General features: G+C 41.3%; 1 protein-coding gene and 1 pseudogene across 3 annotated transcripts in view; both read left to right on the forward strand.

The window, feature by feature from the left end:
• Pms1 (PMS1 homolog 1, mismatch repair system component) overlaps positions 1-24,896 on the forward strand; it is an 87,731-nt gene that overhangs the window by 12,391 nt on the left and 50,444 nt on the right. For all 3 annotated transcript variants that reach the window (XM_032901070.1, XM_032901071.1, XM_032901072.1), the window contains exons 3-5: positions 1,845-2,027; positions 9,056-9,158; positions 23,806-23,969. In XM_032901070.1, the coding sequence (XP_032756961.1) occupies positions 1,845-2,027; positions 9,056-9,158; positions 23,806-23,969 (450 nt within the window). The remainder of the gene's footprint in view (positions 1-1,844; positions 2,028-9,055; positions 9,159-23,805; positions 23,970-24,896) is intronic.
• Positions 22,166-22,456, forward strand: LOC116899364 (annotated as a pseudogene).

The following is a 24,896-nucleotide window of genomic DNA, read 5'->3' on the forward strand; positions in this document are numbered from 1 at the left end:
CAATGGCTATAACATCCCAACCACTTTTTACAAACATTGTATGGATTACCATTTTACAGAGAATCAACGTTCCCGAAACTTACTTAGGTCACTCACTCAGCTAGTAGTGAATGTGAGATTGGAATCTAGTGCTCCTGGCTCATTTATGACCATGTTCTTAGCATGGTTTGAATACAACAGGCTAAGTTGGGGACTTGGTTAGGCAATAACTGGGCTCTACCCCTAAAGTTTCAGATTATAAGTGAAGCTTTAGTGTGTACATAATGTAGCAAATTGCTGGCTGCTGCAGCTGCTGTATAATCGTAACAGTAGCAAAGTTACAGTTATGAAGTGCTAACACAATAACTGGTTGGTTGGGGGGTCACTATAACATGAGGAGCTGTTTTAAAGGGTCACAGCATTAGGGGTTGAGAGCCAGTGCTTTAAATAATATGCCATGTACTTAAAATGTGGACGTTTAATGAATTAAAAGTCAAGTGACTATCTTTCTTAGGCATTTCATGTAAGTAGCCTAATTAGGGTACAAGTGATTGTGACCTTACATCGGTCAGACGCCATTGGAGACTCTGAGGGAGAAAACCATACATGTCACTCTTAACTTCCTCGTGGAGCTTTGCCTTTTGCTCCTTCCTGTTTAACTCTCTTGAAATGTATCTTGTTCTTAAATGTTTGTTTCTGAAAGAAAAAAATGTTTCTTAAGATACTGTTAACAGGGCAGTGGACACATTCTTACAAAAGTAAATTAATGTTGTGACCTTAGTTCCATATTTATTCTCATCATTGTCTACTTTGTAGGATTTCTAAGTAAACTGCCTAACTGGGTCCAGTAAAATGCACTTAGACACGCTTTAATCTGATTCTGGACATAAGTTAATATTGTTTTAAATATACATTGGAATTTTTGTGTTTTTATTTTACTCAGATTCCCGGAGTTAATTATGTTGTAAGATTTACATTTCTCTTGTTTATTGTTTAATGAATGAAGCAGACACGCTGCTTTTTAGAATATCATCTTAATTGTACATTAAGAGAAATGTGTGGGGACTGAAATCTTGGGTATTTGCTTATTACAGTGTGATATCATTGTATAAAACAGAGTCAGTGTAATTTCCAGAAGGTGTTTTTCCCCTCTGTCACTTGCACTGAGGTGATGTTTGCAGAGCTTTTTGGAGTGAGGCTGATGACAGTTGGTGATCACGTTTACAAGACGACATCCATACAAAGTAGGGGCATTATAGAAATCTAGATTCTCTTATACAGCTTAGTATAATAGATTAAGCTATGAATGGGGTTTGTCTTCTTAATTTTCAAGTCTAAAAGAGATTACCAAGTTAGATATATTTTCTCCACCATTTCTTGTTTGGTGAACTTTATAATAAAATTTTGAGAATTATCATGCTGTAAACACTTAAAAAATTTTTTTTATAAAGGCAAACAGAAGAACTTATTAAAAGTCAAGCTAAATAAGGATGCTTGCTGGCTTTTTGGTGAGATCAGGTTGTGTTTTGCTGGTGGTAGTGTTTTGCTTTAGTTCATTTGGGGGATAATATACATAGACACTATGTCTGAATTTTTAATTTAATTTTAAATATGTTACCATAAATACCTATGATAGTGAAAAGTTAAAAGAATCCTCAGAGAATAGACTGACCTCCTTGTGTTATAGCTGAGTCAAGATCCAGAGGGAGCAGGTACTTAGCTTATTATCCATGCATACCTAGGAATTAGCAGAGCTAAAGAATTGAAGCTCCTGTGTGCATGGTGTCACCTTTCCTTAAAGTTGTCAGATAACTAGATTGTGTATCCTGTGTTAAATGTGACGACAGTTTAATGTCTTTTGATAGGAGAACTATGGGTTTGATAAAATTGAGATTCGGGACAATGGTGCGGGCATCAAGGCTGTGGATGTTCCTGTCATGGCAGTGAAGTACTACACCTCCAAGATCAGCAGTCATGAAGACCTTCAAACTCTCACAACCTATGGTTTCCGTGGTGAAGCCTTGGGGGCAATATGCAATGTTGCAGAGGTAAGGGGGTTTATATTGGCTTTTTAATTATTTTAACATTGACCAAGTATTAGAATTAGGAGAAAACCAATTTATTGTTTGTCAGAGTAGCTTACATTTTTTTTAACTTGTGGTAAAATACACTGAATATGAAATTTACCATTTTCAACTACAATTTGATGGCATTAGGTTTATCTACATTGTTGTGCGTTTATCAATTTGCATTTGTCTGGGTCATTTTCCTCTTCCAAGTTACAACTCAATACTCATTAAATAAAGCCCTCTTTCTTTTCTCCTTTCCTCCATCTGTCAGGTACTGTTCCACTTTCTGTCTCTATAAATTGACGTCACAGGTACCTCATAAAAGAGGGGACATTAGACCGTTTGTATCTGGCTTATTCTATCTTACAAAATGTCTTCAAGGTTTGTTCTCATTATGTTGTAACACTTGACAGACTTCCCGAACCAGGTGTGTTTCATGCCAGTTTACCAGTGTGGAGTTTGAGGCCATCCTGAGCACATTATCGAAATATACCTGAGTATACAGTACATTTTATTTATGATTCCTTTGCTTTTGGATTTGTGGCTTGCTGTCATGACAAGAGTTGCTCTGGTCACAGGTGCTCAAAAACGTGTTTAGGTCCTTGATTTTGGTGAAGTAGACCTTAGTACCGCATATGATAAGTCTGTCTTTAATGTTTTGGGAAAGTAGTAACGTGTGCTTGGTTATATATTATTGCTCATTAGAGGAGGTTGTTTAATAGACCATTAATTTGGAAAATTTGTAAAAGTCAGCATTTAACTGTAGCACGTTTTAGAGAGTTTATCCTAAAATAGACTGTGAATCTAAAGGTAGTCTATAGTATGTATATTTTTCTGTACCTGTTTGATCATGGAAACTCTTTTATTAAGAGGCATGGCACTGAATTGTTTGTGAGTCTATGGAGCACACTGTATAAATGCCATTGTGGTGAATGTAGGTGATGAGAATGAGTTCTCCATCTCTGAATTGACTTGTCCTATCCGATAGGATACCTAGGGATAGATATGGATAGATAACAGTTGGATGTTGCAAATTTAGTCAGTTCCACTTGTCATTTCTTTAGAGCCCTTACTTCAGTGCCTGGCATACTCAGTTGTCTGACACTGCCGCGGCTCCAGGTTTTAGGACTACGTAATCTCAGTCTCTGGTTTGCATGTGTCTCAGTTGTGTTTGATTGTATGACTTGACTAGCTCCCTTTGCTAAACTTTCACTGTGTAGCTGTTGGGCCCTGTCACTGTTTGAAGTTATCTGTATGCTGGTAAGAGTGCCAGTAACTGAGGGTCTCTTTAATTACTGAAAATTTCCCCATGGCCATATTACTTGTGCTAAGGCCAGAATACACCGTTCAGGTAGGAGTGCCAGAAAGCAGTGACATTGATACCTAATGTTTAGGAAAGGGGTAGGAGGGGTTGGGGATTTAGCTCAGTGGTAGAGTACTTGCCTAGCAAGCGCAAGGCCCTGGGTTCGGTCCCCAGCTCCGAAAAAAAGAAAAAAAGGAAAAAAAAAGGAAAGGGGTATGAATGTGAGATACTGCCGTGTCCTCCTCTCTGGTCATTGAATGTCTGTGTAGTGGCCTGATGTCAGCAGTGTGGTATTCTCCAGATTCACTTGTCCTGTTTTGTGTGGGTGGGCATGTGTGCATGCCTGCCTGCGTGCATGCGTGCGTACATACATGCGTATATGTACTTGACTAAGGATTCACTTATGCTCTGGCTTTGGAGGCTCTATAAAGTTGACCGTAGTAGGCTGGAAAAACATTGCAAAGATGATGAAATTCAGTGGGAAATTCTGCCATTAAAACACAAAGAGGACGAGGCCTCAGTCCCTGGACTACAGATGTTCAGAGCTAGGTTTAGGAGGAAATTCCCAAGTATCCTCTTCAGCCTCTAGCCCAGACCTAGTATACCAGGTTCTTCCTCGGCTAGTTCACTCAGCACTTGCTTTACTTAGAGCTCACTTGAGACTGCACCTAGATTTTAGAAGAACGTAAGTGGAGGGTACAGCTGGGAGTAGCCAGTCTTTCTTCTGGAGAACGTACTTGGCTGTCTGCAGCCTTGAAACGAGTGCAGAAAGCTCATTTTAAACGTGGTATAGAGTGTGAAACCTCGGAGCTCTCTACTGCTGCTCCATGGCTGGAGCTTTGATCGGCTGCGTTAGTGTATAAATATTTGATCACCTAGCTGTCGTCTAAACTGGCAGGTAGAAATTAAACTTTATATCGTGAGAGTATTGTCAGGAACTAATGTGTTCCGATGTGTCTGTTTTCTGAGGATGTGGCCAGGCTTTGAGCGGTCGTACCAGCCTTGTCTGCTAGATGGCAGCATGGCACTGAGTCTGTGAGTGTGACCTCTGCGCTTCTGACGTCGGATGGCTGCTTGCTTGTCTGCTGGTCACTATCTTGCTTGTTCGTTTCTTTTTTTTGTAGATTAGTTAAGGTCACATGACACCTACATTTATCACTTTATCTTTTTATCTTTGAGATATTCAAAAGGGCTCACACAAATAATTGAAATCATTTTACTTATCAGAATTTACCAAAGAATTGTTGAAATATCACAAGAAGATATTGACTAGGCTTGGTTCTATCTGAAACCTCTAGTAGTCGCGGTAGATCTTAGTGCACCGTACAGATGCCCTGCCTTAAGATGCGTGTTTCCAAGAGTGCTGGTCACTAACAGCTCACAGCTGAGTCTCCTTCACTTCCTCTGAGGGGGTCTGTGTTGCCCAGGGCATAGAGAACAAGCACTTGGCACTGAGTGACTGATGAAGGGTTGTTAAGGTACAACCAGCTCAGGAAAGTGCTTCTCTGTCCTATAGGTGCTTGTGCCAGGCCATGCCCCAGTAAAGGCCTGTTGATTAGTCTCTGTCCCAAAGTCTACTTCTTGGAGATCTTCTGTAGATAATCTCTTTATATTACTGGTGAGGAAAATGGGGTCTTACAGAGTTAAATGCCAAGTTTTCTTACTCCAGCTTCAAAGGAGCATTCATCATAATGGAGATGAAACCCTCTTATTATCATAGTCACCACAGTGCGTGCGAATTACTCTGGGGTTGGTGCTGATACAAACTGGTCACTGTGGCTATGTAGAATTATAGCACTTTCAATTATCTAAGTCCACAGGCTTATCGATTTTACAATAATAATGTCTGTTCATGAATGTGCTATTGCTACTTTTTAGCATATTCATGCTATTACTCAAAAGCCAGGGTTTACTGTACCTTGCTACACCTGTAAGAGCTTCCTACATCTTATCTGTACCACGTCTTTTAGATACATTGAAAAGTTTATAACTTTTTTTCCTGCTCTGGACTCCACTGTAAAAAACAATATGCTCTTGTGCTTAAATCAGTGATGAAATCAGTTGCTTAGTCCCTGTCTACAGGCATTCACATTTACCTACGCTCCTCATGTCGGTGACTCTTTTCTGAAAATTGGTAGCCATCTGTAGGCAGATCTCTGCTAGTTTTCACAAAACGTCTTTGTTCTGTAGTGCAAGTTCATTGATTTGTTCTGTTCTTTCCTATTGATAGTTGTGGTCCTCGTATTTGTTACTTCATAACTAACGTTCATGTTTGCCGGTCCACCCATGCAGCAGGCTTAGAGTTGTCACAGTGGGGTTGGTAGTGCTCTAAGCACTCACATTTGTTATGAGCCATTCCGTAGAAAGAACACAGATCTGTAGGTTTGTTTAAGCCCCCATGCTTAGAGGGGTACACTGAGAAGCTGGGAGACCTGTAAAGAGGCAAGAGGAAGCCTCCAGCGTTAGACTGATGTCAAACAAATAAATGCAACTTTCTTCAGTATCAGGAGCTTCCTGTGTCATTCACAGCCACAGTAGTAGAACTTTAGTGTAAACAGGGTCATGAATTTTTGAATCCTGCTTCCTAAATGGTGGTTTAGCTCATTATGGGCAATAGAAAATGCTTTGAAAAGTTTACAGCCATTGCCTTAAATGAATTTGTGTCAAGAAAATTTTACTTGAATTGCCAGGATGCATTTAAAAGTAATTTTGTTGACATGTCGTCTAACTCCTATGGGGAAACTGCTTACATAAGGTTTAAATGATTTTACAAAACTTTTTTAAAAGGATTTATTTATTTATTTATTTATTTATTTAATGAATGTATTCAAGTGCTCTATCTGTATGTACACCTGCATGCCAGAAGAGTGCATCAGATCCCTGTATAGATGGTTGTGAGCCCTGTGTGATGGCTGAGAATTGAACACAGTACCTGTGGAAGAACAGACAGTGCTCCTAACCACTGAGTTATCTCTCTAGCCCCTATATAACCTTTTTTAAAAAATAATTAGGCTCACTTTTAATTCAGAGCTAATATAATCCTCAAGGTCTCTGAAGAATTCTAAAAGATGTCTTAAAATCTTGATCACTAGACTCACTCTTTCAACAACTGCTCATTACTCCTGTGAAAAATCACCAATGATTGTGTGTGTGTGTGTGTGTGTGTGTGTGATCAGAGATGTTCCTGATCATGAATTAGTGTAGGACACCAGCTCTTCCTGCATAACTAATACATTTTGAACCTGTCCAAGTTTCCTGCCCAGGACATGAGGTCACATGAAATGAATCCTAGAAATACAATTCCTTCATCTGAGGAATATGCTGTGTTTCATGAATTTGCAAAACATAATTATATGTTTTCTTCACTGTCTCACCATGAGCATTGCCCATATAAATACATTTCTATAGTGTTCTATACATTGACATTAATGAAATTTTATTGTTAAGAACCATAATGTGTTTAGTATAACATAAATGTTAATATTCTTAACATTAAAATCCTGCTTCCTTTCTTTGCACTCCAGTTTCTTCATCTAGGTTGGTATATACTTACTGTTCATTAAAATGTCTAAAGCATGAACAAATTAGTGTTGTAGAAGTTGGCTTTGAAATAGTTTAAGCAAAATGCCATGTAACCTTATAAAGCATTAGCATCCTCATCTTATCATCACCCTCCCATAGAGAGCGCGTAATCATTTATTCAGGAGCCTCTAGACGCCACTGGCAGAGTTAGTACTGGAACTCCGAGTTCCAGGACTGCCTTTGCTCAGTGACACCAACATTATGTCAAGTGGCTCGCTCTTTGGAGAATAGAAATAGAATTCAGTTGACCTTGGCATTTTGAAGAAGCAGTTATTTAGATGTAGACTTACTTTTAAAGGGATAAATGTGAAATAATGAAACATAGAAAAAAATCTCTACCACTTATTGTTCTGTTCGTTTTGGGTAAACAAATCAAATAATACATTGGCTGGTAGACTCTAGATTAAAGTCATGCATCATTAACTTATGGAATGGACTTTTGTTCAGCAAAATAGAACAGTTGGAATACACAGAAGCACATAGCTTTCCCTTAACAACCTTAACAAGTTGGAAAGACATTTCAGAAAACTTAGTAGTATCTACTAATTCTTGAAACTTAATAAGATATCTTCCCCCCCACTACACACACACACACAGACAGACAGACAGACAGACAGACACACACACACACGAAGGGGAGGTGCAGTGGTGGTATGGGTACCCACATACACATAGTACCCAGGTGTTCCATAGTGCATATGCTATAATTATGTCTACTTGATAGGTAAGCCTCAGCAGTATAGCTAGATTTTGTAGATTCTAATTTTTGTTGAGTCCAAGGATAGTCAGAAGAGATAACTCCCAACTTTGCATCACCACCTATCATAGGGCTGCTCTCTTTTAGTCACCTTTCTTTCCCCGACAGGATCTCTACTCCACACCAGTGCGTCTTGTCTGGTTTTCATTTTCTTTTCCATTAAGGTGATGTCTCCTGCCAGTATCACAGGATATGTATGGGTAGTGCAGAAAAGTGAGGGATTCTTAAACCTCAATTCCACAGCTCACATCATAAGGAAATATTTTGGTATTTTAATGGATCTCTTTCCTATGATCATATGCTTAATGCTGACTTTAATTAATGAAAAATGTATACTTAAACATTGTTTTAAACTTGTTTTTCTCTGAATAACACCTTTAAATAATTGTGTATATATTTAAATTTTGCTAGTTGAAACTATAATTGTTTTTATAACCTATAAATGTTTTATATGAAATATATATGGGAAAGAAAATGATTACTGATTATTCATTTTTCCATAAATTTGTGGAAATTATTTAAAAAAAAGATTCTACATGGTACAATTAAAGTATTTGCTTTTACATTTGTAAAGCATGTTATACAAATGGCCGTTTGATGTATACTTGTTTTTTGTTTTAATTAAAATGCTCAAACACCAGCTCATTTGCAACACAGAAAAATCACAGGCTGCTCTGTTGTTTCAAAGTGTAACTCCAAAAAACACTACCAGAGAAGCATCCAGAGTAATTGATCAAGCAATGGACTGAAGCCTCAGCCCAGGGAACCTGAGTTCAGTTTCAGGCACCCTACATGGAGATTCAAAACCCACTGTAACTGCAGCTCCAGGGGATCTGAAGCCTCTGGCCTGCACCTGAACATATATGTGTGTACATAATCACATGCACCATTTCAGTACAATAAAATAAGTCTTTAAAAAAGAATTACCAAGTAATATCCTTTTTCAATATTAAGTAAATGTGTGATTATTAACTTACTGACTGACTGACTGACTGACTGACTGACTGACTGACTGACTGACTGACTGACTGACTTGAGACAAGGTTGAGACTCTGCAGCCCAACCTGGTCTAGAACTCACAACAGTTCTCCTGCCTTAGACTAGCAAGTGCTAGAGTTGTAGGCATGGCTTACCATGCTGGCATTGTGACAATTATCTTGGTGGCCATAGATAAAGGGTTGTTCTAGTGGGTTGTAATGATACGTTTCTTTGATCCAGGAGGCAGGAGGCAGGAAGATCTTGAGTTGGAGAGCAGTCTAAAGTGCATAGTACGGTCCCATTTCAAGCGGGCGTGGGGGGAATAAAGGGGAGAGAGGGAGCAGCCTCTGTTATCTATACCTTTTTGGTTTGGTTTGTTGTTTCCAGGTGGTAGTGACAACAAGGACAGCTGCTGATGACTTTAGCACCCAGTATGTTTTAGATGGCAGTGGCCACATACTTTCTCAGAAGCCTTCACATCTTGGTCAAGGTAAGTGTACTCACTCTGTGTTTTTGTGTGTGTGTGTGTGTGTGTGTGTGTGTGTGTGTGTGTAAAATTGCTGTCACCATCATTAAAAAAAAGAGCTTTGCCTTGACTTTAAGTAGCATTTTGGGTTTAGTCTTAATCAAGGCTGGTTATCTCTCAAGCAAGCATTCAGCCTTCCTCTGTGAAGCTCTTCAGAGTGCAGAGTCATCCTCCAGAGGAGCACAGTGAGACAGGATGACTCAAGGGAACGGCCTATAGCAGCAAGTGTTTTCATGTGGCTGGGTCCCTTGTGTCATCTTCACAGATGAGGGAGAGCGTTGTACTGAGGCGCCTAAAACGTCATTGATTTGTCATATACTGTATCCCTGATGGTTAAATAGTTGAAAAGTATTTATTGATGAATAACATAGATAAAAGGTGTAATCATTGCTTGGCTCCTACAGTTTCCCAGTTTACAGCTGAAGTCTTACCTGACACCTGTTCCACCTCTCCACTCTTATTCTGAGATATCAGCTGTTTATTAGTTTTTATTGTTTTATACACATCTGTGTGATTTTTCTTTTGTATACTTTTAAGTTCTTCTAAAAACTAATCCTAAGGTAGAACTCTTCAGTCTGAGTTCACAATATCTCCTCACCATTTTCCCAGCAGTAGGTGGTTAGTGGTACCAATGTCAAAGGTGCTCCTCTTCAGAATCTGCAAGGGGCTTGTGGGGTATTAGTTGTTCCCTTCTCACATCTAGAATGTTAATTTTAATTTATTTTTATGCTCCTTGTTACAGTTGATAAACATAATACACGGTTTGTGGTTTTATTATTCCCATCTTAATGTTAAAATACTATATTTAATTTTTAAAATGACTTTGGTCTTTGAAATTTATTTTTTTTTTTTTTTTTTTTTTCGAGCTGGGGACCGAACCCAGGCCTTGTGCTTCCTAGGTAAGCGCTTTACCACTGAGCCAAATCCCCAGCCCCGAAATTTATTTTCTTAATTCTGATAAATCCACTCACTCTGCCTATAATTTTAGAAATTGTCAGCATAGTTAGGGATTATTTTTTGCTCATTAGGAATTTACATTCTTGTATTCACAGAGAAAAATAATTAATAGGAAATCCTAAGAAAACATACTCATTTACATCTCATTCATAAGTCAATAAAGGTGACCTTATCTATAAACACTACTTAGTTAGATATGTAATAAGTATTATATACTTCAGTTAAAGTAATACACATTATCCATTTAATATGTATTGTGTTGAACACACAGATAAGTATTTTTTTTTAATTTAAATATGTTCCCTGTTAAGAAGGACTCTGGATCTTAAAAATTCAAGTTAGGAAAGCACCAGAGGCATTGAGTGCCCCCTAGTAGAGTTCTTTGAAGTAGTCTAGTCAGTGTTTGCCAGTCTGGTCTGGGTAGCCAGTGGCTCTGTATCACTCATACTTCTCATGCTTTTCTGTATTCATCTCCATGGGAACTATGAAATAACAATCCTTACAGAAGGACTCCATCTGATCTTTGCCCTTCTCCTGACTGATTTCTCTTCTTCTACTGACGTCAGTCTTTCCCCTTCTGTAAGTAAAATTAGGTATGCATGTTAAGGAAGTTTTGTAGTCAGTAAATGCATCTTATTTTCATTAGCTTATTTCATAACTCAGGAAACAACACACTTGAAAGGTCAAGCGTTACAAAACCAGTATGACTTTTTGTAACTCACTTTTTCCACCTAACTATATTTGATTGCTTAGGTAACAGCAAAAAAAAAAAAAAAAAAAAAAACCCAGAAACCCAGAGTCTTAATTTCAGAGTGTTCTAGGTAGACAAATTAAACAACTCCGCACACTCAAAGTGATCTTGCAGTTCCATTGCTCCGTGTTGACGGTTTGTGAGAGACTGAGTCGCATACTCACATTTCACCAGCTGTCATTAGCTTCCATTTAAATGTTTTCTATGTAAGATAAGACTGCAGTTCAGCAATCCTTGTTCATACCTGTGCATTTGAGGTTCTTGTAGATTAATCTCTGCTGTGATAGGAAAGTCCTTAGCATGGATTCCTCATACCATCTGGTCAGACGGCATAACTGTAGGCACAGTGACAACCTCTCAGTTAGACACTGGAAAAGTTGTACATATTTAAAAGTGATTTACTGAAAATTCCTTTTCTGTCTTTTTGGTGTAGATATTTTTTTATTTTATAGATTGTCTGGCCATTTAAAGTTTATTTATGATTTTATAAAATGTTATTTTAGTTGTTCTTCCCTTCTCTTCATCATCACATTCTCAAACATTGTACCTGGCCTTTTAAAAATATTTATTTTTAATGTGTGTGTGTGTGTCTGTCTGTCTGTCTGTCTGTCTGTCTATCTGTCTGTCTATATGTATGTATGTACTTATATATGTCTGCAACTTGTATAGGTTCTTACAGAGGCCGGGATATAGTGTCTGTTACAGGCAGTTGTAACTCACCTGTTGTGGGTACTGGGAACTGAACTCTGGTCCTCTGCCAAGACCAGTATAGTCAACACAGAAGTAGAGCAAGCACTTTATGGCAGGAACTACACTCTGAAGAGCAAGCACACTGGGAGGAAGTGCTCTCTGAAGAGCAGGCACACTGGGAGGAAGTGCTCTCTGAAGAGCAGGCACACTGGGGAGGAAGTGCTCTCTGAAGAGCAGACACACTGGGAGGAAGTGCACTCTGAAGAGCAGGCACACTGGGAGGAAGTGCACTCTGAAGAGCAGGCACACTGGGAGGAAGTGCGCTCTGAAGAGCAGGCACACTGGGAGGAAGTGCACTCTGAAGAGCAGGCACACTGGGAGGAAGTGCTCTCTGAAGAGCAGGCACACTGGGAGGAAGTGCTCTCTGAAGAGCAGGCACACTGGGGAGGAAGTGCTCTCTGAAGAGCTGGGAGGAAGTGCTCTCTGAAGAGCAGGCACACTGGGGAGGAAGGGCCCTCGGAGGACCTGAAGAGCAGGCACACTGGGAGGAAGTGCTCTCTGAAGAGAGCTGGGAGGAAGTGCACTCTGAAGAGCAGGCACACTGGGAGGAAGTGCTCTCTGAAGAGCAGGCACACTGGGAGGAAGTGCTCTCTGAAGAGCAGGCACACTGGGAGGAAGTGCTCTCTGAAGAGCAGGCACACTGGGAGGAAGTGCTCTCTGAAGAGCAGGCACACTGGGAGGAAGTGCACTCTGAAGAGCAGGCACACTGGGAGGAAGTGCTCTCTGAAGAGCAGGCACACTGGGAGGAAGTGCACTCTGAAGAGCAGGCACACTGGGAGGAAGTGCACTCTGAAGAGCAGACACACTGGGAGGAAGTGCTCTCTGAAGAGCAGGCACACTGGGAGGAAGTGCACTCTGAAGAGCAGGCACACTGGGAGGAAGTGCTCTCTGAAGAGCAGGCACACTGGGAGGAAGTGCTCTCTGAAGAGCAGGCACACTGGGAGGAAGTGCACTCTGAAGAGCAGGCACACTGGGGAGGAAGTGCTCTCTGAAGAGCAGGCACACTGGGGAGGAAGTGCTCTCTGAAGAGCAGGCACACTGGGAGGAAGTGCTCTCTGAAGAGCAGGCACACTGGGAGGAAGTGCTCTCTGAAGAGCAGGCACACTGGGAGGAAGTGCTCTCTGAAGAGCAGGCACACTGGGAGGAAGTGCTCTCTGAAGAGCAGGCACACTGGGAGGAAGTGCTCTCTGAAGAGCAGGCACACTGGGAGGAAGTGCTCTCTGAAGAGCAGGCACACTGGGAGGAAGTGCTCTCTGAAGAGCAGGCACACTGGGAGGAAGTGCTCTCTGAAGAGCAGACACACTGGGAGGAAGTGCACTCTGAAGAGCAGGCACACTGGGAGGAAGTGCTCTCTGAAGAGCAGGCACACTGGGAGGAAGTGCACTCTGAAGAGCAGGCACACTGGGAGGAAGTGCACTCTGAAGAGCAGGCACACTGGGAGGAAGTGCACTCTGAAGAGCAGGCACACTGGGAGGAAGTGCACTTTGAGGAAGTGCTGAAGAGCAGGCACACTGGGAGGAAGTGCACTCTGAAGAACAGGCACACTGGGAGGAAGTGCTCTCTGAAGAGCAGGCACACTGGGAGGAAGTGCACTCTGAAGAGCAGGCACACTGGGAGGAAGTGCACTCTGAAGAGCAGGCACACTGGGAGGAAGTGCACTCTGAAGAGCAGGCACACTGGGAGGAAGTGCACTCTGAAGAGCAGGCACACTGGGAGGAAGTGCACTCTGAAGAGCAGGCACACTGGGAGGAAGTGCTCTCTGCTCTCTGAAGAGCAGGCACACTGGGAGGAAGTGCACTCTGAAGAGCAAGCACCCTATAGCAGGAAGTGCTCTCTGAAGAGCAAGCACCCTATAGCAGGAAGTGCACATAGTTTTTATTCTAAGGCAAGTGGTGTCTCTGTCTTCTCTTCACTGACTAGGGCCACCTACAATGTTCAACAATTTGCTGATTTTTCAAAGAATTGTACAAAGGAAGTGAAGGAATGCAGGAAAAAGCCATTTTCAATCTTAACCTCTGAGCTTATCTCCAGCCTCTATACCTGCTTTCCTTTAAGGAACTAGAATAACTCTCCAGCTTTCAAGTCTTGGATAACTTAGTTATCCATAGTGTTCATATAGTTTTGTGTCCCCTAGTTTTTTGCTTCTAGGTTGATTTATTGTCCAGAACAAATACTTTCGAAAGCGTATTCCATTCTTGTACCTTGTGAGAAACCCTTGCTATGGCTTACTGCTCTGTGGGATTGTGCATGGACTGCAGTTTTGCGTTTCTTAACAGAAGAGTGGAACTTTGTTCATTAGTTTAGAACACTTTGTGACAATTCAGCACCCATACCTTTACATTAGAAGTGTAAATAACCGCCTTCCTAAGTGGCATAGTATAGGGTCATATAAAAATATAACAGCATATCGCAGGCCTGCAGATTAATTCTGGTGTGTGAAGAGTGTGCTAAAGTTAGAGAGCTGAGCAGTTCTCTTGTAAAATACGATAGCGCACTGGGGCCTCTTCCGCATTAGTTGGTATTACTTGGTACCTTTATTTTTAAGGATATGTATTTCATTTGAAATTTAAAAAGTCCTTTTTATGTGCAAGTTCTGTTAACACATTACTTTGAAATTATTAAAATCTTACTTGTGATTCTTAGTTTATTTTGGCTCTTTTAAGATGGAAAAGTAATTTATAAATATATGGGTTAGGTGTAATGTATTTAGAGCATTATATGTATCTAAAAGTCAACAAATAACATTTTGTTTTCATAAACATATGTATCTGGGGTATTGGTTTTGGCCTGTCTTCCTTCTTCTCTTTTGTTCATAGTTATAAAAGATGTCTTTACATTGCCATTTAGGAATTCAAGGATTAGTAAGAAATGGATAAGCCAATAAGTGATGACAGTGATATGAAAACACTGAACTTAGAGCAGGGTCAGTGAGATTTTCAGAGAGCATGGCATTTGAGTTGGAAGCTTATGGGTGGAGGGCAAGGAGGGAAAGGAGTGGAACCTTCAGCCAGAGACTGACGTGTGGAGAATAGACCATTTCTCTATAGCCATAAAGAGAGAAAAATACAACTTAAAAAACTTGCATATTTTTCTTTAAATTTATTGAAGAATTGTGTCATGAAAAATCTTTCACGAACTAAGCTTAAGAGAAAGAGTTACCCCTTTCCAGACAAGAAGTAACTGATGACCACATGCTCTGCTGCTGACAGGATCACATGAGATTGCATGTGTAGGTGCATAACAGAGCTACCTGCCATAGGTAGAATGTCGTAGAGCACTGGGAAAACCTTCAGATCTTCACATAGCCACCTGTGGACTGAGCTGAGGTTGAAGTATGCCATCCGCAGACTGAGCTCATTCACTTACACACAGGACTTTTGCTGACTGAACAGTGCTGAAGAAAGTTGAGACTGGACTATACAACTTACTAGAGGAAGAGGATTAATTCCAGTGTCAAGCCTGTGATGTCTGAGCTACACCATTGGTTACTACTGGTTCCTACCCTACATTAACCCAGGAAATATGACCATCTTCAGCAGCTGGGGATGTTTATGCAAATCAAATAAAAGCCTTAAAGGATACAATCAAGGGAAAGTAAAAGCTATAACCAAAAGAAAGAAAGTGTAGCAGAGGCAGATGAACAAAATGAGAATCTTTAAGAAGAACTTTTTGACCAAAATGTTTTAAAGCAAATCCTGCATCATTAAAAATAATTTTTAAAAAAGTCGGGGGTTTGTATGCTAAATGGAAAGTTTGGAAGAACCAAATGAAAATTCTAGAAGTATAAAACTGTTAAATCCAAGTATTCACGGAAAGGTGACATAGTTAAGATCTCGACTGTCCCCTTTGTCAAAGGCTTGTTCACTTCTTTTGGTCATTAGACATTAGGTACACCCTGCAAGAGGCTACTGGCACCATACCTCTTCCTCTCTTTTTGCTTCCTAGTTGCCAAGACACAAGTTTTCTTGGCCACAAGCACCAAGATGCACAGCTCATTGCAGGCCCCAAAGCATGGTGCCAGCTGATCATGATATAAAACCTCCAGCTAGGAGTTGAAGTAAGTGTCTTACTTTTTTCAAGTTGATTGGCCTAAGGGTGCTGTTATGGTCATAGAAAGTCCCCTGTCCCAGAAAGTTGGTGATGAGAGGCGGAGTAATCACCATCACTGTGTCAGTTGACAGTGACAAGTTTTAGAACTGGTTCTTTGGAGGATTGTGCTAGTGCAGACTGTTGGAAGTGGACTTTAAGGGGTGAAAACCAGATGGTGATAGAAATACGGACAGTCAGGCTGGAGGGGTGGCTTGGCAGGTAAGAACGCTTACTGCTCTCGCAGAGTTCCAGAGGACCTGTGTCACAACACCCATGATACAACTCTTCCAAAGGAAGTGCCTTCCCCTGGCCTCAGACACCTGTACTCACTCACATACATACTCCACAATCACATATGTACTTGTAATTTGAAATAAAGCCTTTACAGAAAATCAAAATACATAGTAAAGATGGTGATCGTGTAGTTTCAAATGGAATTCTTTATTGGCAGTTGAACTTCATACCACCTGACAAAGACTTTGGTTTCATTATTCCCATGCCTTGACATTCTGTGGGCAGTTCAGTACTGGTAGTGAAAAATTGAAGGAAACACAGATTTCCTAAGTATTACTGGAAACTTTTAGCTATATTTACAGTGAGAATTGGTAACAAAATAAGAGAAAAAAACATAAAACTTGAAGTTTGGCAAGAAAAGCAGAATATTGATTCTTTTTTGGTTTAGATGGCATTTTTACTGTAAAGGTTAGCACTGATTAAAAAGTCAGCATCAGGAAGACTCTTAAGAAATCATCCAGACAGCAAATGAACTTTATCTCAAAGGTTTCCTAGGGCTTTTTAGAAGGGCCTTAGGGGCCTTATTCACTCTGACTGCCTAAAACCCTGTTGGCATGGCATTAAGAAGCTGCTATGGTTTGCTTCCTTATACAGCCGTGACCACCTGCCCAAGGCTGGTGCTATAGTGGGTTAGGCAGGGCATATCAATCATTCACTAAGAAAATACACTGCAGACTACCCAAGGGTGGTGCTAGAGTGGGTTAGGCCCTCCTACTCCATCATTCATTAAGAAATACACTATAGACAACCATAGGCAACTCTAAGAGGTCTCATAGAAGCGTTTTCTTAGCTGTGATTTCTCTTTCTTGATAAGTCAAGGTTTGTATCCAGTTGAAAATCTAATCCACATAGGTTATTTCCTCCCTCTCCTCTACCCCATTTCACTTCCTGTCTGTCTAGTCCTCCCTCCCTTTGTTTTATGAAAAGACAGATTGTTTTACAGTCCAGGATGGCCTCGAACTCGATGATGCTCTGCCTCAGCCTCCTAAGTGCTGAGATTTCAGGCGTAAATAACTATGCTCGATCAGGAGAATTGATCAGTAGAGAAAACAGTGTTATTCAATAGGATGTGTGTTTACAAAGTGATGTGATAGAAACAACTGCATATAGATTATGTTCATGTGCAATGGTGCTGAGTATGCATGTGTTGGTACGTACTTGTGTGTGTGTGTGTGTGTGTGAGAGAGAGAGAGAGAGAGAGAGAGAGAGAGAGAGACTGTGTGTGTGTGTGTGTGAGAGAGAGAGAGAGAGAGAGAGAGAGACACTGTGTGTGTGTGCGTGTGCGTGTGCACAGGTACCCTTATTTGGCTCTGTGACTGCATGTGGAGGTCAGAGTTCAATATTAAGTGTATTTTTAACACTCTATCTATTACCAACCTGCCACTTACAGTTTCTACTGGACTGGCTGCTCAGTGTGTCTACTGGGATCCACCTGTTCTACCCACCTTATGCCACTCTGTTCCATTTGTGTGGTTCCTGGGGATCTGAACTTAGTTTCTCGTGTTTGCATAGCAAGCTCTTTACCTAGTGAATTGTAGATCTCCCCCTCTGTGTAGGTTCTTTCTCTCTATTTTCACTTTCTAATAAAAAAATATTTACATATATTTTGATTACATTCTTTCCTGTCCCTCTCAGTTCCTCACAATTCCTCACCTGTGGGGCAAGTAGAAAGGTGTCACCAGACAAAAACTGGGAAGGTTGAGCAGATTCAGAAACCCCAGTAAGTTCTCGTATCTGAGAACAGCAGGAGTTTCCTCTACTTCCTACCTGCTTCCTGTCCTGGAGTATGTGACCACATCATCCCATATGAGGATCATGGCCGATAGTCACAGCACAGAGCTCTTCATGCTAATGAGATATCTGTATGGGCCCTGATAAGCTTCTCTTTGCAGACATTTCTTCCTGCCAAAGGTCCACCCTGAATAAGTGGTATGCACCCATTTTCCACCATGAACAATGAATAAACGGTTTGGACAAGCAAAGACTATTTCTCATCAAGAACCACCATGGGGGGAAGGCTTTGTCATACAGAGCCATACTGCCTAAGTCTCCCTCAGGCCCTCTGTCCTCTAGACACAGAGACTCACCTCTGAACTAAGCCAGAGTTTCCCCTTCCCCCAGGCCCTGGGCTCATTGCTGTCCAGCACGACCCTGTCATTCCTGACTGGACACCCGGGAGTTTGGGAACCCCTGCCTCCTTGACCTCAGACTGTCTCGTTTCTCACCTGTTAGTGGCCTGATGCCTCTGCATTTTGTTTTGTCTGCCAGCACGGCACCCACACACCCCAGCAGTAAGGCAGAATGTGGATCCACATTTCCCACTTTTTTACTCACTCAGCTTCATGTTTTTTTCCCCCTCTCCATCTATCAAAGAAAAAAATTTAAAAAGTCAAAACAGGCAAACAACTAATAAGACAACAAAACAAGTAAGCATGCAAAAAATTTATTATCAAATCTGTTCAAGGGAAAAGGCCTGTCCTGGAATGTCCTTGGTATTCATGGAGACATTACACTGGAGAAGGCTGCTTTTCCCATTTTCAGAAGATAACCAATTGCAAATAACTTCTTTGTTAGGGATGGGACTTTGTTCACTTTCCCAACTCCACGCCGGGAGTTGGTCTAGTTTGAACCTGTACTGACTTTGTATCCTGTTATATAGTCTCTGTGTATCTGCCCTGTTGAGTCTGGAAGACACTATTTCCTTAAAGTCAGTCATCTGCCACCTCTGCCTTTTAAACCTTTCCACTTTTCTTCTGTACACATGCCTGAGCCTGCAGGGAGAGGGGTTTGCTAAAGACACACATTTAACACCGAGCCTTCCAAAGTCTTACTCTCTTGAACTGTTCAGTTGTAGCCTCATCTGGTGCAAGAAGAAACTTCTCTAATGAGGGTTGAGTGATCTATAGCATAACAATAAGTCATTAGGAGTCACCTTCTTGCTGTGTCCTTGTAACAGAATAAAAAGGGTAGGTGTTTTCCCTGCCCACGGCTTGTGCAGTCTCATATTGTTAGCTCTATTTTCAATGTGAGATATGGGTTCAATCTCATAGAGTGATTCCTAAATCCAGTTTTAAAAAAGGTTGTCGCTATTCCCATAACATTTGTACCCCCAGCACATCGTACAAGCACCTCACTGTTGTAGGTCAAAGGTTTTGTAGCTGCATAATATTGATGATCATTTTTCTCCTCTGGTAGTATGCAAAATACTTTGAACACTAGTCAGTAGAAGTAAGCCTCTGGTTTGGCGACAGTTTTATCTCTCCATGTTTAGTAGCTTAATTAAGTGGGTCTCAGCAATGTGATCTTACTGTCAGGTTATAGAAGGTAACCAGTAGCCTTGGCAGCGTTTTGAGGAGGGACTAGGACTCCTTTGGACAATGTCTTAACAATTTCTAGCAATAGAAATACAAGATGTCTAGTTGGGGCATATATATGACTCCATTTATTTTTATTATTTTTATTTTTTTTGTATGTAACTCCATTTAAATTCTTTCCATATATCTATATATTTTAGGAAACTTCTACAGAAATAGGATTCTATATGGTTTTTAAAAGGTGGTTAATGTTAGTTGTCCCTTATATATTCTTTTCTTTATCCTGCTCTTCCCATCCTCTTGCCCATTTAATCCTTCTACTCTCTTTCTCCCTGACCTCTTCAAATCCTGGGAAGATCCCCTCCCTCTGGTTAGAAACTAGTTACCTAACTTATGCAGCTATTCGGATTGAAACATAATATGAAGCTGAAAAGCATGAAGTATTGTTTATTTGTTTATTATTGTTTAATGTCCTTGATGAGGACATTCATTTTTGGCTCCATCCTTTGTACCTACAGATGTGGTGGTTTCATCGGTCTTAGCCTCTCAGTAGTCCCGGTATAAATGTATCTCACTTTCGTTATCACTCATTAGTTAGTAGACATCCAGGCTGTTTCCTGTTTCTGGCCATGAGGAAGAGAGCAACAGGGAACATGGATGAGCAGGGTGTTTTTCATAGTATCTTTGCATATATGCCCAGTAGTGGTCTAGCTGGATCTCGAAGTAGATCAGTTCTCAGCTTCCTGACGCACCAGCACTCTGATTTCCGTAGAGGTTGTAAAAGTTTGGCTGAGCTGTCATTGGTTGTATTGAATATGGTCATTCTGACTGGGATACGATAACATTTCAGAGTGCTTTGAACTCGCATTTCTCTCATGGCTAAGGTTGTTGAACATTTCTTTGTGTATGACATTTTGAAAATTCCATTTAGTTCCTTTCCCCATTTTTAAATTGGGTTTTTTGTCTTCTTGATGTTCAGTTATTTCAGTTCTTTATATATTTTAGATATTGTAGGTTGATGTCAAGGTGATACATGATTGGACAGTAGAGAGGAAGGCTAGAGAGAGGAGGAAGGAGAGATCAAGATGGAGTCTACGGAAGAGGATGGTTCAGATTTAGGTGAACTAGATTGACTTTTACCTTGTCTAGGTGGACGATTTATATCTTTATCAATTGGCAGTGAATTTATTGTGTGGATGAATTGTGGATTGAGAATTTAACATGTAAACCTAATGCTAAACTACAAGTTCCTGGAACTTTGGTTCTAGTGGACTGAAGAGGACACAGTGTGTGAAAGAAATGGCTGAGAGGCAGTTGGAGCGTGTGGATCTGGTTCTGCTGCCTGCACGGAGTGAGAACGCGCAGGGCCTGCAGCAGGAGATTCTGTGTGTGTGTGTGTGTGTGTGTGTGTGTGTGTGTGTGTGTGTGTGTACACGCACGCACGTGTGTCAGGCGTGTGTCAGGCGTGGTAACTACCACCTAGGGGACCGAGCACTCCTGGAGAGGGCAGCTTGCAGACCATGTGGTAGAGTAGCAGCCAGAGCAAGCGGATCTGGCTTGCGGGAACTGATAGAAAACGTTCATTTTTAATTTTTACGGCAACAAGATATTAACCACCTATTGAATGCGTTATTGGTAAAGATTTCCCAAGCTGATGGCTGCCACTTTGTCCTTATGATGGTGTTCTTTGTCATACAGAGGCTTTTCAGTTTAATGAGGTCCCATTGTTTAATTGTTGGTCTTAGTACCTGTTGTCTTTGTTTTGGTAGTCCTGTTGGTGAGAGTTTATGGGGGAAGCTGTGACATTGCTAGGAGACAAAGTCTCATAGCATACTCCCTGACCCTCCTCCATAATGTTCTCTGAACCTTCCCTGAGTATCGAAGTGTTTTGTAGATGTACTCCTTGGGACCAGATTCTATAACTCTTTAATTTGATTGCGGTTGTATTTTTCTCTAGTGGTCTTTTTCTGTTGAAAAGTGAAGTTTCCTTGATGAGGGGTGATACAACACTTATCTCTTGGTGTAAGGACAAATATTTAAGGTATGATTAGAGATTATGCTGGTTTAGTAAAGTGGCAGTTGTAGATTCTCCTTCAAGATCCACGACTTCATTAGCCCTGGGTAGCTGCCTTGGTGTCTAGTACCAGACATGATTTCCCTCATTTTGAGAACGTCTTAAGTTCAACTAGAGAGCCTTTGGTTACTGCCGAGATGCTGTGCCGTGGGGTTAGTGTGCCGTGCTAGCTGTTGGGGTCAGAGGGATCACAGCTGGGTAGGACTGCTGGTTCTTTATTCTTCTACAGGATAGCATGACTCTTCTGGTCCCATGAGAGTTAGTCGTCAGGTCAGTTCTGTCAGCGTGGCTTTGGTGGGACCTCATGGTGGGCGACATTATAGTAGCAGAACCCATGCAGCTGGGAGAGACGACAGGATAACCCAGGACTCATAAGAACTTTAAATCCTGTTGAGAGCAAGTTCACCTAGCGACATAAGACCTCCCTCTAGGCCCGAGCATAGTATTGCCACACTAAGGACCAGACCTCCAACACATGAAGGTGAAGGAGCAGTTCTTATCAATCATATCCCAGCCTCATTTGACGTTTTATTTTGATACAAGATCTGAATAAGTTACCCAAGCTAGCCTTGAGTTCACTGGATGGGGCAGGTGTCTTGAATTGTGATCCTTCTGCCCCAGTCTTCCAAGTAGCTAGGACTGCACCAGGCCTACCTTATCCTCCCTTGATCCTAATGAAAATACAGCCAAGGCTAAAAACTTCACTTAACAGAGTCTAATTTGGCCTCGCCGGTAGAAGTAAATGGTGAAAGGAGCGTCATCCTTTGGAAGGTGTTGCAGTAAGACACACGCGCTGTGCCGCCGCTGTGCCTCTGAGGCCTCCCACCTTCAGAAGTCGGCCTGTGGCTAATGCGGCTACCCTGCCTAGTGCTCGAGGAAGTATAACTGGAGGGCCAGGGCTAAGAGGCGAAACACTGCCGGGACCGGTCAGATGAGGCACCTAAAGATTGTCTACGCGAGGTTCAGACATGGATTCCATGAAGGACAACACCTAACCAAGAGGGCAGCTGCTGCAGCACCCAGTTCATCTTGAGGATTTCAATCGGTCATAAAATAAATGCTCTGGTTTCAAAAAAAAAAAAAAAAAGAATAGCAGTCAGTAACCATCAGTTTAGATGTCTGCTTCCTGCCCACCATTTGCAGTCTTCTCAGGGTTCCCTCGTTTTGATGACATAGCAATAAGTTCCTTACCAAACTAAACCAGTTACTGTTGAATCTCCTGAACTGTGAACGGAATTAATCTCCTCATTTAAGTTTCCCAGACTCAGGGTTGTTGCTTAATTTCAGATGTATTTATTTTATGTGCACTAAGTGTTTGGTTTGCATGTATGTAAGTGTACCACACGTACGCCTAGTATGGAGGGGGTAAGAAAAGGGTATCAGAGCGGGTCAGATCTCCTAGAACCAGAGTTACAGACAGCTTGTAGGCATGAGGATCAAATCTGGGTCCACTGCAAGAGCAACAATTGCTCTTGAGTGCTGAGCCATTTCTCCAGCCCCTTGGTTTTTTGTTTTCTTTTTGTTTTTGTTTGTTTGTTTGTTTGTTTTTTGCAACAAAAACCAAGTGAATATAGGAAACTAGCACTGCTGCATAAGATCCATATTGACCCTGTATTTGACCATGCAAAAGTGGCTGTGCGGTTAGAGGAGAGCAGAGAATGGGAGAGCTTGGATCTAAAATACTGTGACCAGAGCATGTGATTCTAGGGACAGCTCAGCAGATGAAGAAGCACGGCACCAGTATCAGCCAGAAATAAGGCTCTGCCTGGAAATTGCAGTAACAGTGCCCTTGCTCTGTTTATGCACTAACAGTACATTTGCTACAGTGCTGTAAGGAATAAGGTATGCAGCCGGATGCAGTGTTGCTATGCTACCATAAAGAACTCACACACCCCGTTGGTAGTTAGAGCTTTATGAAAAGTCAAAATTAAGGATTAAGGACCAGTCTTACCTTACAGAAGAAATTTTTAACAGATCAACATCAGAAAGAGACTGATCGGGCAAACTTTAAAGTGGCGTGACATGCCTAAGGTTATTGCATACACTGTGTAGTCCTCTGTCACCTCTGTATTGGACTCTAAATGTAGACTAGTCAACATCTCACGTGGTTTGATATTCCGCAGATTTCTTAAGCTTGCACTCTAGTGAGCTTGTGTTTCTCTACACCATTAAAAATAAAATTACTCTTGTTTCCTCAGTGGATCATGAGTAGAAGAGGAGTCTAGTAGGGCATTAGAATAGTTTATAGAGATGATCCTTCTTTGGACCTCTGTACTTGGAGGAAGATTGGTCTTTATGATAGAAAGGGTTGTTTACCAATTATATGTGAACTTAGAAATCTGTAGTTTCTTCTATATCTAAAATGCTTTTATCTGCCAACAGGTACAACTGTAACTGCTCTAAAGTTGTTTAAGAATCTTCCTGTAAGGAGACAATTTTATTCAACCCCCAAAAAGTGTAAAGATGAACTAAAAAATGTACAGGATCTTCTCATAAGCTACGCTGTCCTCAAGCCTGACCTAAGAATTACTTTTGTACATAATAAGGTGAGCATTACTATATTTTGTAAGAAATCTTTGTGGTAATATAATGAAGAGATGGTATATCCTGTATTGATGTGTACCATGGAGTGGACATTTGCCATATTCCACAACTGTCCTTCATCTGTGGAAAGTCTGACCCCAGTGTGAAGACGTAGGAAGCTGGTCCTGGGTTGGTGGTTAGGCCATGAGGAGCCCTTGTAAATCGGCTATGCGGGAGAAACCAGAAGAGTTGCTTCTGTCTTCTGTCACCAGAGGATGGGGAAAGAAACCAGGACTTGGTTTTTATCAGAAGGCAAGCCTGTTAATACCTTAATCTTGGCTTTTCCAACTCCTCTCTATGAAAAATAGCTTCAGTTTGTGCTATTTCTTTTAACCAACTCAGGACAGTATATAGCTTTCTTCCCTAAAGTCTTTGGTCCACATTCCTTTTTCTTTAGGAGCACAGAAGAGCTATGGGAAGTCTACTAGGACCTTACACCTTATAATACCTGCCCTCAGCTCTTCACGGAAGAGCTATGGGAAGTCTACTAGGACCTTACACCTTATAACACCTGCCATCAGCACTTCCTAGAACCTTTCTCCCAGGAACAGCTCTGGAGTGTGCTCAGGCAGATGAATATGGGCTGCACTTTTTCCCCATTTGAGACCCAGAGTTGCTTAAGATTTCTAAAGGCCACTCCAGCTCATTCTTGTGTAATGAATCTTGGGGGAAACAAAGGTTTATATCTTTTCTGAACTCATTTTTCCTTGATTCCACATAACCACGTTGAAATAGTCAGTGGAAGGAGAACAGATTCATTCAGCAGTAGATGGGAAACAGGGAATTAACCTTCATTGAGGATCCATGGATGCCAGGATCCATGGATGCCATGTGCTTCGGTCTGCTGTTGTCCTCACAGAACATGCAGAGGAACTGGCAATGTACCACTT

Source organism: Rattus rattus, chromosome 4 (genome assembly GCF_011064425.1).
Source record: "Rattus rattus isolate New Zealand chromosome 4, Rrattus_CSIRO_v1, whole genome shotgun sequence".
In the NCBI taxonomy this organism is placed as follows: domain Eukaryota; kingdom Metazoa; phylum Chordata; class Mammalia; order Rodentia; family Muridae; genus Rattus; species Rattus rattus.